Source organism: Beta vulgaris, chromosome 3, assembly GCF_026745355.1.
Source record: "Beta vulgaris subsp. vulgaris cultivar EL10 chromosome 3, EL10.2, whole genome shotgun sequence".
In the NCBI taxonomy this organism is placed as follows: domain Eukaryota; kingdom Viridiplantae; phylum Streptophyta; class Magnoliopsida; order Caryophyllales; family Amaranthaceae; genus Beta; species Beta vulgaris.
In genome coordinates, this window is record NC_079204.1 from 3,664,917 (window position 1) to 3,681,048 (window position 16,132).

Below are 16,132 nucleotides of genomic sequence, written 5' to 3' on the forward strand. Positions count from 1 at the left end.
GAGTTAATTTTTCTGGATGCATCTACAACCACAATAGTAGCAGTAATGCAGCCATATCTTCCCTACAGCGCAAGTTCGTTCTTGTTTCCCGCCATTGAAAGTTGTCTGTTATTACGAATATGACAACATAATTTCTTTCAAGAGTATGCCAGAGATAGAAATCCAGTTAACATCAGATGGTGCTGTGCTTTTTCATATAAAGAACTTGAAGGTGAATTTATCATCAGATATGTATCATATGATTTTTTCGGTATGAACTGTATGTCCTTCTATATTGTAAAATTGAGTTGGTGCAGCCATTTTTTCAGTTGTAAGATATATATATTTCAATTTTGCAGAATGTGCGGATGACAACTGACTAGTTAGACAATATTCGCCGAAGTTATGAAGCCATGTTGGTTATATCTCGGCCTGATAAGAGACCCATTCTTACGCACCTTGCCAAGGTGTTCTGCCATATATATTGCTCCCAGCTCAATGTGCTGGTTCTTAATTGTATTGGCGTAAGTAAAGTTAGCATGTTTACCATATTAGGGCTTGATATTACCATTTGGGAGATTGATATCAAGTTTAACAGAGAATCCAACCACTGCAGTCATCTAACATGACATTAAAATTATTTGATGTACTATCATCACATACGACTCCAATTATCAAAAGCCTGATCATATGAATATCATCCAAAATCTAAGGCCATGTTGTTTTAGATTGAATCGAGCTGAACTGAAGTAGAGTAAGTTGAATTGAAGTAAAGTGAGTAGAGCCGTGAGACAAATAATTTGAACTAAATTGAACTGAAGTGAAGTGAGCTGACTGAAACTGTATCCAAGAGAACAAAAGTATGATATGTGTGAGTTAGCAACAAAACTTGTCTATACGGCTTTAAGTATAACACGTGTTACTTTATAGCTTGTAACATGATTACAGTACCTCGTTCGGAAAAAAAAATTACTATTAGATAAGAATCACATTAATTGGGGGTAATGGGGGATCCTTCTTACGAGGGGTGAAAATCGAATCCCTGTTAAAGATTGAGGGAGAATCTCACAACCGTTAAGGTAACCTTAATTCTCTTTTCTTCCTTATATATTGAATTAGGTATATCTTCAATAGTTTGGTTATATTTGTACCACATTATTGTACTCAACACGATCTTTTATATACTTTGTCCGTTCCAAAATAATACTGCATATTATTAGAGATGCAATTAGGGCGGGGCATATTTTGTTCTTCCCATTATCCCCACCTATTAATATAATCCACATTCCCATGGCGGGTACAAAGGCTATCTCCGTCCCCGCCCCGTTAGGTATGAACATAAAACCATCACCGCCCCCACCTTCCACGTGGGTACCCATACCCGCCTAATACTCATTCCCCCCGCCCCACCACCCGCCAAATCCCCACCTTAAAAGGAAAGAAACATGTACAATATTTTTGACCTTGATAAATATAAAAGGCCCAAAAATATATAAATGATGAAATGACCCAAAAATACATAAATGATGAAATAGTCCAAAATCCTTTACTCTTTTGCTACAATGTAAAGGCCTATTAGCTTTTCAATATTTTTGACTTTTGATTCAAACTTATTTAAAAAAGATGGGGCAGGTATTGACGGGGCGGGTACACAAAATCCATCCCCGTCTCTAAGGCGGATATGATTTTTATCCTCATCCTCGCCCCATTGAGAACCATCCCCGCTCCACTGTGAACGAGTCTACTGTTTGACCTGTCCCACTTACATCCCTACATATTATGAACCATCAAGAATAAAGTTTTTTTATCTTTTGGTGCAAATCATAAAAAATAAAAGTTAGTCTTGTTCAATATTTTTCTACATAGTACCCTTGTGTTTTATGAAATTATATGTTGTACCCGACGTTTTTAAAATTTTCACGTTGTACCCCTTAGATTTCTTAATGTTACCCACAATATCCTTATACACGATATCAAACAATAGATTGTGGGACTTCTTTACCTTGTGGGGATAGAGTATGATGTTTTAGCCTTGTTAGTTAACTGAGGTTTGGGATATGATCTGATAAATTAAAAACTAAGTGAGGTTTGGAGTAGGATTTTCTATTAGTAAGGGTATTTTGTGTGATATTTAGAAAGTTTAGGGATACAATGTGGAGAGTTCAAAAAGGTTGGGTACAATGTAGAATTTCGAAAAATACAAGGGCACTACGTAGAAAATACCTAATTTATTTCACTTTTTACTATCTATACTTTCACAAACGTGATACACGTTTATACGATTAGAACCACCAACCATATATTGATGCTGCAATTAGATTAGGGATATTCCATTTGGTACCATTAAATTTTTGGCTTTTCCATTTGGTATCACTGTTATTTTAAACTTCCACATGATACCACTCTAATTTAATATTAATCTTTATCATACCATTTTTTTATGTAAATTGTTAGTTAATGGTTGAATAAGAATACGATTTTGTTTGAGTTTGCATGTTTCTATTTGCAGTTGCAAATATTTAATAAATTAAGATTTTAGGAAGTCGTTTTAACCCTTAAAGCTAATTTTCATAAAAATGATCATAATATTCTATGTCTTTTTATTGTCAAATATGACATCAACTTTGACCTTAACGACTAAAACAATTACTAAAACCTTAACGCAAATTAAAACATGTAAATCGAAGTAAAACTCTAGCCTATTCTAACTTAAATTAACACTTTACTTAGTTGGATGCTACAATAGAGAATAAATTCAAATTATAGTGGTACCATGTAGAATATCTGAAAAATAGTGGTACCAAATGAAAAAGCCAAAAGTACAATGGTACCAAATGAAATATCCCATTAGATTATATGACCTGCCAATTTCTTCTCTCTCTTTCACTTTCCTCTCCCTCTCTTCTTTGAAAACCCACAAATTTCTCTCGCTAAATCATCAAAACTAAAAGTCGAATCTTTAAAACTTTAGAGCTAAAACTTCAATGGAAGAGGTAAAATCACACAAGAAAGTTGTGAAGGTGAATATATTAGATTCTGAAGAGGAAGTTGCAATTGAATTAGCCAAATACGTCGCTAATTTGTCCCAAAAGTTTGTTAGTGAAAGAGGCGCTTTTACCGTTGTTCTTTCTGGGGGATACCTCATCGACACTCTCAGGTAATCCTCGTCTTTTTTCGTCTTCCTAAAATTTCTTACTATCGCCCTGTATTTTTCTTAGATCGTGAGATTAAATTTCCTCGGGTTTTAAAAAAAATTATATGTAGGAAATTGGTGGGGCCGCCATACGTGGATTCAATTGATTGGTCAAAATGGCATGTGTTTTGGGTTGATGAAAGAGTTGTTCCAAGAGATCATCCTGACAGCAACTATAAGCTTGCCTTTGATGGTTTCATGTCTAAGGTATTATCATTTCACATACATACTTACATACCAGTGTTATATTAATTTGTCTGATTATTACTTTAATGGTAAAATTGGCCTCAACACCTTGAATTATTGTTCGGGTGCACTCTGACATCACCAACTACGACTAGTAGCCTATACACCACCAACTATGTGGTGGGGTGTATTCCGTACTGTAAATGACGGAAGCCTAAAATGTTGCTGAAGACGGTGGGTCTTATTGGTACAGACTACACTCCACCTCGTAAATGGTGGTACAAACTGCTTTTCACCTCGTAGTTGGTGTTGTTTAGACTATTTGTCATAATTGGTGGTGTTGGTTACACCGAGCTATTGTTCAGGGTGTTGAGACTAATTTTACTTATTAATTTATTATGTAACTTTGTGATTGAAGACATATTCATGAATCATGAGTTTAGATTATTTTATAATTTATGATTTTATTAATTCGATTCAAGAGCAAAGAGTAGACTTTGACATTTTACTATTGTTTATGTTGCTTTCACTTGAGCATAGAGGGTACCTTCCAAGTTCCAATCAATTTTCGTACACGATATCACTCTTGTTAGTGATAAAAAGTAAAATAAAAATCACATTGGGTTTCTGAAGAGGCAAAATGCTCAAATTAACCTAGGTTATAAGTTACTCTCTGAATTAGCATTACTCTCTAGTAATAACTAATAAGTCAATGTCATGATTAACCCCTCATTAGTCTTTATGAAATATCAGAGACTAACTAATTAACGAAATTACAATGTCTGATTGTCGTTAGAAAGTACTATATAGGGGATCATAACCTAAAAATTGCCTTATTCAAAAAAACACGGATTAATTTGAATATTATTGTGCGTTGTCGAAAGAAGAAATTGGACACGTTACCTAACATGTCTGTAAGAGAGCTAGCTACAAATATCCTATGCAATAATTTTTACATATGCAAGTGATTAATGGGAAATTTGAGGGGCTATTCACACATAATGAGTTAATACATGTTTACAATTTGGTATAGTTAAGAGCTCAAAGTTTCTTGGTTTCAACTTACATAATTACATCGTCAAGATTTGAGTAATGGAATCAGTTTAGCATTACTATTATCACGAATAAAAGCTCAATGAAAAATATGTAAGTTCTATTGACTATCAATCTAGAAATAATATCAAACAATAATAGAATATCAAATAAGAAAGCAGGAAAGAACACACCAGAAATTTTACGTGGAAACCCAAGAACTGGGAGAAAAACCACGAATCTGCACTAGGAATCAATGAATATTCAAGAAAGATTACAAAAAGCACTCCAAGAACTCTCTCTATTGCTTTTTCTCTCTCTAATATGTGTGTAAAGATGAAGAATACATTAATCTCGTAATTAGGGCACCTATTTATACCTCCACTAAGCAAAATCGGAAAAAACGCATCCTCGATAGGTGCGGGCGCACCATCCTGTGGTGTGGGCGCACTAGCCTTTGGTGCGGGCGCACCAGGCCTCAGGTGCGGGCGCACCTGAGTCTTCTGCCGTCCGATTCGTCAGTTTTCGTAAAACAGTCATAACTTTCTCGATTCTCATCGGAATCGGACATATGACCTATCGTTGGAAAGTTCTCGGAACAAGCTATCACCTCCACTTTGAATCACCTCAAAATCATTTCTAGATTGAAGGCATTTATGTGTACTAACAATTAAGAAGTAGATCCTAGCTACAGTAGCTACAAAAAGGGCCCCTTACTCTATTCCCCTCCTAAGGTCCGGGAATAGAACGGGGTTAAATAGCAAAAGAAGTAGATCCTAGCTACAGTAGCTACAAAAAGGGCCCCTTACTCTATTCCCCTCCTAAGGTCCGGGAATAGAACGGGGTTAAATAGCAACATTAGCTACAGGAAAGGAACGCCCTCATCCCATTAGATCCTTCCCGTCTTGCTGACAGGATTGATTTCGTGACCAGCTTTTGGCGATTACAGGTGCAATCGTAGCTTCCTTCGGTTCTGGAGGTTGCTTTCTCACGGCAAACCTCTCGACCTTACTCTCTTGAGTGATAAGGACCCGATATCAAAGCTTTTCTCAAGAACGTCTACTCCTTTTCAGAATTCCCACGGACTAAGATATTCCCATTCAAAGTTCGCCTTATGCCCAATATGACGTTTTCCCTTTACGCAACCTCATCTCCACACCCATACACCTTCATGAGCTCCATATACTACCATATACCCAACAAAATATGTTCACCTCTTAAAACCAAATATAGATGATAGTTGCTCTCACACCCTGTGACAAAGATATCTAGTGGTCAATCCCAGAGAAACTAATACTTTTTAGTGATTTATACGTGGATATGTTGATTCTCATGTGCTATCATGCCCTCTAATTTTCCAGGTTCCTATCTTAATTGGACAAGTTTATGCCATCAATGATGCACTCTCTCCTGAAGGAGCAGCTGAAGATTACGAAGCTCGTCTCAAAAAACTTGTCCAAAACAATGTGCTTGCAACATCACAAGCTACAGGTTTTCCAAAATTCGACCTCATGCTTCTAGGTATGGGTCCAGATGGACATGTCGCGTCTTTGTTTCCAGGTCACCCTCTTGTTAAGGAGGATAAGAAATGGGTTACTTTCATTAAGGATTCGCCAAAACCACCTCCGGAAAGAATCACTTTCACCTTCCCTGTGATCAATTCTTCTGCATACATTGCTCTTGTGGTTTCCGGAAATGGTGAGGTGAATGCAGTGAAGAAAGTTCTTGGTGATAAGAGTACTACTAATGTTCTTCCTGCTCAAATGGTTTCACCTGAGGAGGAAATGACTTGGATTTTAGATAAGGAAGCAGCCTCACTCTTGTAGATCTTTCCATGTGATCATCATTGTCTTTATAGGCATCAACAAGTAGACATGAATCTCTTGTAGTCAGCTTATTTGCATCTCTATCTCAAGGAGAACTATGAGAAGTACTATAGAATAAACTTGTTTGTAAACTTGTAACCTGTATAACATTGTCATGACTCATGAGGGTTACTTGCTACTAATGTGTTACTTCTATGTATGAGTAGCCTTTATGGCTTTATAATAGAGCAGATCTACATTATATGTAGTTTTTACAAAAATAATTCGAATTATGACTAGTCTTCTTATAGTAATCCAAACTATAAATTAGTAGCACATAATAATCCTAATTACGGGGTAGATTTTCCAATATGATCTAGCGATATGAAATAGTTAGTTTAGTAGGTCAAGTAAAGACATGTTAAAACTCTGATCAACGGTACATAGAGAGGAAGAAAGGAATAATAGAGAAATACTAAACGAAACTTCCTTGCTTAAACCAATTTCTTATCACTTCGGATGATTTTATTCTTGAGGTTAGGGGTGTTCATGAGCCAGGGCGACTCGCAAACTATTCGAGTTCGGCTCGTTCGAAGCTCAATCAGTTCGAGATGGCTTGATTCGAGTTTAGGATTAGCTTGTGACCTTAATGACTCGAGTATGAGCTTACTTAAGTTCGGCCCAAAAGTTCGCAAACATGTTCGATAAATTTGAAATTGAACGTTCCTTCTCGTCCCATCTCGAGCTAATTTGCATCGCGCAGGGTTGAACCCAGAGCCCAGCGTGATCAATTTTCACCTTAACTCCAAAAAAGATACATAAAGATTTTTAATCCAACTTTCAAGTTTCACCTTTTAACTCCACATAAAAATCCCCAACGCAAGTATTCCAATTAAAAAATACAAACCAAATGAGATTCGTCTATGGGCTTGTTCAATAATAGCTTTTGAGATAGTTTTTAGTGTTTGGACTAAGTCAAAACTCTAATAAAGTAATAATGGTGAAAAATTGTTTTTGGTGAAGTAGTGATTGGAATAGCTTTTGGTGTTTAAATTTATTGTTTTGGAAAAGTTATAAATATTAGAATTTGGAGTAGAGGTAGCTTTTGGAGTAGAGGTAGCTTTTGAAAATTGAATATAGTTTATTTTTGCTATTTATATAATCTAACAGCTAGTTTTACTAAACACTAATTAACTATAAAACTACTATTACAGTTAAACTCTAATCGCTAATATCTAACAGCTGACAGCTAGTACAACAGCTAACAGCTACTTATACATACAACAGTTACTTAACTACTTTTATCGAACATTCCCTAATGGCAGTTCGCACACTACACATTTTTAGGACTTGCGCAGTTGCGCGGCCTCATCACATTGGACCTGGAAGGTGGAGGATAAAGCCATGTTAGCCGTTAGGTGAGCAAATATTAGTCTCTCCTCTTCTTGTTTATGTTTGACGTCCGATGAGTGATAGACTTTTGTCCTGCTCTTTTAAAAAATTTCTTTTTTCTTCTCCTTCAATTTCTGATCTATGAAAATCAGATTACAATATCATATTATTCTCGAGCTGAAATCAAACTATAATATCTGAAATTATATTCATTGAAATACAAAGATGAAATGAAGACTATTCTCGAGCTGTTTATGAGCCAAACAATTCGCCAACTTTTCTCAAGCCGAGCCCAGATTTATGAGCTCGACTAGCTTCAAGCTCGAGCTCGAGCCTATTCAAGCTTGGTCTTGATTATTAGCAACCCAATTTAAAATGAGTCTAAAGTACTACGTAAACCTAATAGATAGTTATTCAACCTACGTAAAGTTAGGAGTACGTCAACATAATCTCATCCTAGCACCTTTTTCTGGAGCAATGATATTTCCATACAAGTATGTGCCAATATCATGGCATTTATGTAATTTTTATGACAACAGTAAGTATTAAAAAATTATAAAAAAAAATTTTTTTTTTTTTTTTTGGGAGCTTGTTAGTTGAAATCTTAAATTATATCTGGGCTACATCAAATCATATCAGTTCGCTATTAAATCATATCTAAGCTACATCTAATTATATCAAGTAACTGATATGGGAAAAGTTGTCTCATAATGGATATGGGACTATACTTTCTCCCTTTCTCTTAGTATTCAACCACTTTCTTATTCACAAAGCATAGCAATATTCAAAGCATTTTTATTCGCTCTTCCACTATAGCACAAGGAATTTATATGGGGCAATGGTACACAGTGGCGGATTTTAAAAAAAAAAGTTGAAGGAATAAAAAAACGCTGCCCAACAAAGTGACAGACCCTCCTCACTCACGCGTCCCCTACTCCCCTTCTTTCTCTCTCCTCTGGTCACTTGGTCAGTATAAAAACGTTTCTTTTTTCTCCCTCATATACCTTTTCTTTTCTCTCTCCTCTGCCGGAGTTCTTCTTGACGAGTTGACGTCTTGTCGCCACTTTGCCGGAGCCCGGAGTTGTTCTTGTCGCCACGACGCCGCCGCCACCGCCACCGCCACCGCCACCGCCAACGGCCACACTCGCCAGTCGCCAGAACGCCAGAACCAGTAGCGACAGTACTGCAGTAGGTCGCCACTTTCCTTTTTTTTATTTTTTTTATTTCTGCTAATTTATGAATGATAGACTTCTTATTTTGACGTGAATTGTGAATTGATATTTTAAATTGAAATAAGAAATTATGAAAATGAAATTTAAATATTGTGCAATTGTGAAAAATGGAATTGAGGTTACTTGAATTGAAATGAGAGATTACTTGTTTTGAAATTAGAGATTAGAAATTGTAAAATGGAATAGAGGTTGTGAATTGAAATTAGTTGAATTTGGAATTAGATGTTGTGAAATGTAATTTGAAACAAGGAACTTTGGTATTAATACCGTGAAAAGCAAATTGTGACATAGAATGGGGGATTAATTTTTGAATGATTGTTTAGTCACTTATATTGGGAGAGATTTTTTGCAAGATAATGATGTAATTAAGCACTGTCAAATGTCAATGTATGAAGAGTTGTCACATGCACTTGTAATTTTTATTTATTTGAAATCTATGTATTTTTCTAGTTTTAAATTAGTTGTAATTTGAATCATTAATTGATATTGGCATTGTATTTTGATTTGAATTTTTCGTCGTAAATCAACTCAAATATTGTATTTTGTTTTATTTGATTTTTTCTCATCCGTACCCCCTCCCGTAATTCCTGGATATGACATTGCTAACCAACTATGCTATAGTATTCATGTTGATTTTTTGGGGGGAAATATCATTTAAAGAAAGGTATTATTTCTATTTTTTGAAAACTTTAAATACACATTGGTAAATAAGGCGGGACGTATCGTCCGAGATAGGAACTAGTTTTTCATCAAATATCTCAATCGCATGAAGTTGACTATCTTTGGGCTATTGGCTTTAGTAGGTGAAGACACCCCAACAAATTAGAGACAATATGGCATCTTCATTTCACTCTCTCTCCCACGCAACTCCCACTACTAGATTTTCAACAACTACAAATCAATCTCCCCTTATTTCCCTCAAAAACCCACAAATTTCTTTCACTAAAGCTTCAAACTTTACTCTCAGATTGAATCAAGTTTCTGCAATTCCAAAGCTTTCTTCAAAATTCAAAGCAAAATCATCAATGGCAGAGGTGAAATCATCTCAAAAAGATTCTCCTAATGTCAATATATTTGATTCTGAAGAACAAGTGGCTTTTGAATTGGCAAAATATACTGCCAATTTGTCAGACAAGTTTGTCAGAGAAAGAGGCGCTTTCACTGTCGTTGTTTCTGGAGGTTCTCTCATCAAATCTCTCAGGTAACTACTTACTTTTTTCTGGGTTTTTTTTACTTTGATGATTAAGCTTCTTCTCAAAAGTTTTTTTTTTATGATATTTTGGTTGTTTTATTTGATGGGTTTTGTTGAAAAATAGGAAATTGTTAGACAAACCATACGTGGACTCAATTGATTGGTCGAAATGGCATGTGTTTTGGGTTGATGAGAGGGTTGTTCCTAAGGATCACCCAGACAGTAACTACAAGCTTGCATATGATGGTTTCTTGTCTAAGGTACAATCAATTCCTGTACTTTGAATGATTTTTAAGTTCTAAAGTGTAAATGTGTAATGTGGGTTGTTGATTTTTTATGGTTTGAAACTTGTATGTTGTTCTAGCAATTGTTGTTTGATTGTTAGCTACTTGAAGTGAGCAACTTATTTTGGGATCAAAGATATAATCTTGAGGGTAGTAGATTGTAGTATTGGGCAGGTTTTTTGGAGTTTTATCTTTATGTTTGGCATTATTATTGCTATTTTCTTTGGCTTCTTTCTAACTTCGGGAACTAATTGCTACTGTGACTCTTTTGTATGAATCATTCAAGTACCCCCCTTCCCCCTATTTTGAGTGGGTTCTTGACAGTGTATATCAAATCTTTGCTTGTGCACGTTGGGAAGTTAGTCTTTAAGAACTGCTTTATGCAGTCATAAGGAGCCTGCTTTATGCAGTCATAAGGCTCCTTTAATGTAAAGCCATTACCATTACCTCAAAATTTGTAATCTTGGACTAGATGGACTTCTAGTTTGTAATTAAGATGTCGAGTTTCGCTGTAAGGTGTTTTATGATGGCAGAATCAGCTTTTGTGGTGAATAGGATGCCGGAGCTAATACATTTTGTTGACAATGACAGAATTATTAGGATATAGAGTCAATGACCTTGACTTGAAAATAGGTCAATGGTCTATGAGAAATTCTTTGGGAAGTACTACAACATGTTTGCGTCGTTGACACACTTTAGAGTTTAGAGGCAATAATCATTGATTTGTAAGATTTGATTATTTTTGCATCTCTGCCTTAATGTTAAGATTAGATTCACATATGTAATCAGCGTTATATAGAAGTAAAGTGTTCCAGTCTTAGGCAAAATATTTCAAGGGAGTAATATGCAGACAGCAGAGGAAGGCAGATTTTACGAAATTCAGTTATAGAGCCAGAGTAAGAAGAATTAGCAGTTAAAGTTAAACCTCTCGCTAGTTTGAATTGATTGCTAAGCATGTGAGGCTGCTGCATTTAGCCTGACAAAGCTGTTGTGAAATAGTGCGGCAAAATGTGACTTTAAAAAAAGATCATGCTATAGATAATATGAGATTCTTGATGGACCAGTATAGTCTGTTTCATTTCATTTTTGAATAGAAGTTATTTGTTATATGAGATGAAATATTTTTTTGATAGTAGCTAAGATATGATCTTCCTCTAATTTGATGTAATTGTGTTCGAAACCTTCATACTTTTTGTTCAGAATTTCTCCCTTGATATAAGCAAATAATTGTAAAATCGCATATGGTTTGCTTGATGACTGGGTTTCTTTATGACATTAATGATCGCAAGATTTCTTGCATGCTGAAGGTGCCCTGAATTTGTCATAGCCAAATAATTAAATAAATAAGAGTGTCCTTTAGACCTTCTAGGAGCTGAGCAGGTGTTGCTCCTCTCTCATTGCCTTAAAATCAGTGGTTGCTTTCTACAACAATGATCTGCCTCTACATCTTTCATTTCTTGGGGTTTGGTCATATGTCCTATACTGTTTGGTGTACAGAGTGCACTTAGGTTCATTCCTTTCTTGTAAAGTGTGAATGAACAAGTAAGCGTAGTGGCTTAGCAGAAATATGTTCTTGTTAGATGAAGAATGTGTCCTCTTCAAGTCCATATGATCCTTCCTTCAAGTTCAAAATTTGCAACCCACTTATTAAAACAAAACTGGGTTAAGAAGTGGATGGAACTCACACATGAGAATAATTTACACTTCTATGATACTGAATTATTACTTATTTTCCAAGTGAACAAGTGAGGTTGAAAATTTTGAACTTGGTTATGGTATCAGCAATCAAAGATGATAGCCTTGGCCAACAGAGCAGCCTCGCAAGGTTGTTGGACCATATATTTTGAAATTATTGGAGAAATCTTTGATTTCAGAATATCTGTGAGACACGTGATGCATTCGTGATAAAACTTAGGTTAATAAGTGGACGGAATTGCAAGCTTTTATTTTCCTCAGGTGCATTTCGTTTAATAAGTGTTCCGTATAATACAATGTCATCCCATCTTGAGAATTTGAAGCGGTGGTGTCTTTAGCATATATGACATTGTTAATCAATCTGATGTTCAGTGTTCACTTGCAGTGATTTTCTTCTTTTTCGTTTTTCCTATTTGTTGTTTCTGGTAGAAAAATGTTGTCATCTTAAACAAGTTCAGTAAGCCTTGTGTACAAGCTACCCGATCATTTCTGAGGGAAAAGGCAAAGTAAATGGATTTTGCATGGATTTAGGTATATATAAATATGTCAGCAAAACTAATGTATTACAAGTTTACAACTAATAATCATCATTAAAGCTGTGTTATGAGGCAGTACACACTGCAGTTACTCATCCATTTGTTTATCTCTCTGTAGTTTAAGGTATATTTTTGAACAATAACCACATTCATGCATTAGTGGGGAGTTGTTGGTTAAGGAATAGTAGGGCCAAGCCAGCCAACTGAGTAAGGTTTATGAACCATATAAACCTTATTGTGACACATTTACTTCCCCATTCTTTCTCTAATTATTTATAAGAAATGCAAGTATTTTGGAACAGAAATGCTGCTATGTTAAATGGGATGAGAGGCAGAGGAATTTATACCCTTTTCCTCGGGGGATTTAGCATAATTTTATCTACAAAATTATAGTATCCATACATAATCACAGAAAATACTACTAGAATGTACTATTTGAAACATCAATGTTTATTATACGGTTAAAACTGATAGGTTCTGATATAATTGATTAAAGTATAATCTTTATCTGTGAACTTTTTAGTTTATTGTGTTGTAATCTATATTGCTCATAACCTTATGTTTCTCCAGGTACCTATCCCCCCTGGGCAAGTCTATGCCATCAATGACGCCCTCCCAACTGAGGCCGCAGCCGATGATTACGAAACCGGACTCAAACAATTGGTGAAGACCAATATAATAGCAACCTCATCGACGAGTGGTTTCCCTAAATTTGACGTGATGCTCCTTGGTATGGGTCCTGATGGACATGTTGCTTCTTTGTTCCCAGGTCATCCTCTTGTCAAGGAGAATAAGAGATGGGTTACTTCTATAAAAGACTCCCCGAAACCACCACCGGAGAGAATCACTTTCACCTTCCCTGTAATCAATTCCTCAGCCAGCATTGCTCTCGTAGTGTGTGGGAGTGGAAAAGCCGCGGTAGTAAAGACAGCACTAGGAGAAAATCAAAGCTCTGATTTGCTGCCTGTTCAAATGGTTTCTCCTGAAGGGGAACTGAAGTGGTTTTTAGACAAGGAAGCAGCTGGAATGTTGTAGATCTTGGCATGTCTTTAGTTGATACATGTACTCGTCAGGCCTCGGATGTGTGTGTGTGTGAGAAAACTATTTTTTGCAGAATAAATTTGGAGTTTTTGTGGCTTTGTATTAGATTTGTTGTTGTGAACTTGATACTGATTATCAGTATAATAATACTACTCCCCAGCAATATAGGAGAAATTAACATGTTTTAGAGTCAGAAGTAGGATGATTCTTCCACAATTAAACAACTAGCTAGGTCATATAATGTCTACTTCTTTACTTGTTTTGCCTTTTTTCCCAATCACTGAATTCAACTTTTCAAATCTTGGAAAAAAAATAGATCAAATGATGTGTCTTTTGAAAGGGAAAAAAGGTGAGTATAGATTATACTCCTACTTTGTAATTTTTTCAGTTTGCTTGTTTTGACTGAGTGTATTTGCCATGCATTTCTTTGACCACAAGTATTTCATTACATATTAGTTAAATTATAACAATTGTATATAATAAAGTAGTTATTTAGACGAGTCAAATAAGACTTCATATGACTATATTTTTTGTATATATAATGAGAATAATTTAGAAGATAATCTTTAATTGTGACGTCAACATAAAATGCTGCTAAAATCATTTTTTGGTTGTAAAATTGTATTTCGATTAACCAAAAGCCACATATCAAACACTCTTTTTTTTTTTACTATTTGACCACGTGAAAGGTGAAATATAAATAAAAACCATCCAAATTGCATTTGCCAAATACAACCTCAAACAAAAGTATTTCTTAAAAGGAAATATGTCCTTGAATGAGCCTTCCCCAAGAAGTCTTGTTTCTTAGCTTGGTAGACAACAAACAAAATTTAACACACACACAAACGAGTTTGTTTTGTAAAAGATCATCTACTTTTAAATTATAATTAGCCAATGGTAAGCCTAATATTAAAAAGAGAATTAGCCCAACAATAATTAAGTTAATTTTTTTCGATGACCAATGTAATCCATTTAGTAACTAGGTCTATTTTTATATTAATATTAAACTGTCTCTTTTAATCATGGGTTTTATTGAATGGCTGATTCTTCTCTTTGCCCAAAAGATTTTCAATTTTTAAATCCAGCTCATTATTCAATACAGTACAAGACTGCTTCTTCCGACCGAAACAATTTAAAAACTATGTATACGAAACTATAAATGCAATGCAATTACACACAAGTGGTAACTTGGCTTCAATTAGAAGTAAATAGATACTTATCCCAAAAAAATACTTGCTTTATAAGATGATACATGCATACATCCTTCTCATTCCAAATAATTGTTACATGAGAAAGGGACTTAAAGCAACTGGCCAAGCTAATAAATTCTTTTCTTACTAGATTCACTCTTAGAAATCTTTTCTTACTTTATAGTTATTTGTGATCTTTCTTGATACTAAAAACATCATCTATTTTAAAGATGGAATCAAAAACATACTAAATAAATCATAAACCCGTTAAAACAAAAAAAATATGAAAGTAAATAACACGTGCTAACTAAAATGGACAGTTTGGTGTATATGCAATGTGACCATTAATTATCATCTTTATATAGTGTTTGGGCCCATTTCTTGCACCAGCCCACCTATGATGAGTTACTAAAATACCCTTACATCTAGAAAAGACAATCCTCCACCAGCTAGAGTTGACTAAAATTCCCTCATTTATTAGAGGTTTCATCCTCTATAAATAGCGGTTGTCTCATCAACCAAAAGGTAAGCAATTCTCACCTAGAGAACTCAGAGCATCTCTCTCTATATTAATCACTTTCTCTCTACCTCAATCAAACACTGACTTGAGCGTCGGAGGGGAGATCTCGAGACCACCCCCGGGGTAGGCTAACCTTGTTTTGCAGAATTCTTGTGTACGATAGCAGAGCTCATGTGTACCTTCTTAGGGCCTACATCAAGTCCATCAACCTATTATGATCTCTTAATTTCTTGACAAAAACATATATCAAGATGTAGCTAGAGTGGTTAATCAAATTATTATGATCTATATCAAGGATCTCTTGGCTTAGTGGTTAAGAGTGAAGTGTTGCAAACAATAGGTCACAAGTTCGAATCCCCCCCTCTTTGTACCACCTTCGTGGCTCATATGGATTTTTATATTATTATACAATTTTCACTTAAACTCTCATTTGTACTTATCCTTAAAATATTATTTTATCTTCTATATACCCCTCATGTGAGACATAATCCGACCAACCCTTAATCTACATATTTCACACATTTTAGAATATTCGTTCAGCAATTATATTGTCAAGGTAAGTTAAAGAAAAGGCCAAAACATATATCATTGAGTGAGCAATTGTATTAAAAAGCTTGATAAAGTTAGCTGGACTGTTGTAGTTTAACATGCATGCTTCAATCCATTACGACATGTTCTTTTCACTTTCACGTTCAAATTTCAATTATAGCTTTCTTTCATAATCATATTGCATAAATATATACTTAGATTGTGTGTACTAACTGCCGAACTGATTTGGTATGTTAACGTTAATTAATCAATTTTGTTGTACACTTAATATCCCTTTTCTTAACCTTTTCATATAAACCATCTTTT

The 16,132-nt window shown here is 35.1% G+C and overlaps 1 protein-coding gene across 3 annotated transcripts; it reads left to right on the forward strand.

The window, feature by feature from the left end:
• Positions 1 to 2,849: 2,849 nt before the first annotated feature.
• On the forward strand, positions 2,850 to 13,747 carry LOC104888171 (probable 6-phosphogluconolactonase 4, chloroplastic). Of its 3 annotated transcripts, none has more exons than XM_019248483.3 (6): positions 2,850 to 3,136; positions 3,244 to 3,379; positions 9,623 to 10,020; positions 10,136 to 10,271; positions 13,097 to 13,189; positions 13,296 to 13,342. In XM_019248483.3, exons 1-6 carry the CDS (start codon positions 2,964 to 2,966, stop codon positions 13,338 to 13,340), a joined length of 981 nt encoding a protein of 326 aa, XP_019104028.1. In that variant the 5' UTR covers positions 2,850 to 2,963; the 3' UTR covers positions 13,341 to 13,342. The 3 variants fall into 3 exon arrangements, with proteins under 3 accessions (XP_019104028.1, XP_010671357.1, XP_010671356.1); XM_010673055.3 differs by adding an exon at positions 7,543 to 7,613 and having other exon boundaries at positions 2,851 to 3,136; positions 9,787 to 10,020; positions 13,097 to 13,747; XM_010673054.3 differs by having other exon boundaries at positions 2,851 to 3,136; positions 13,097 to 13,747.
• Positions 13,748 to 16,132: the final 2,385 nt, after the last annotated feature.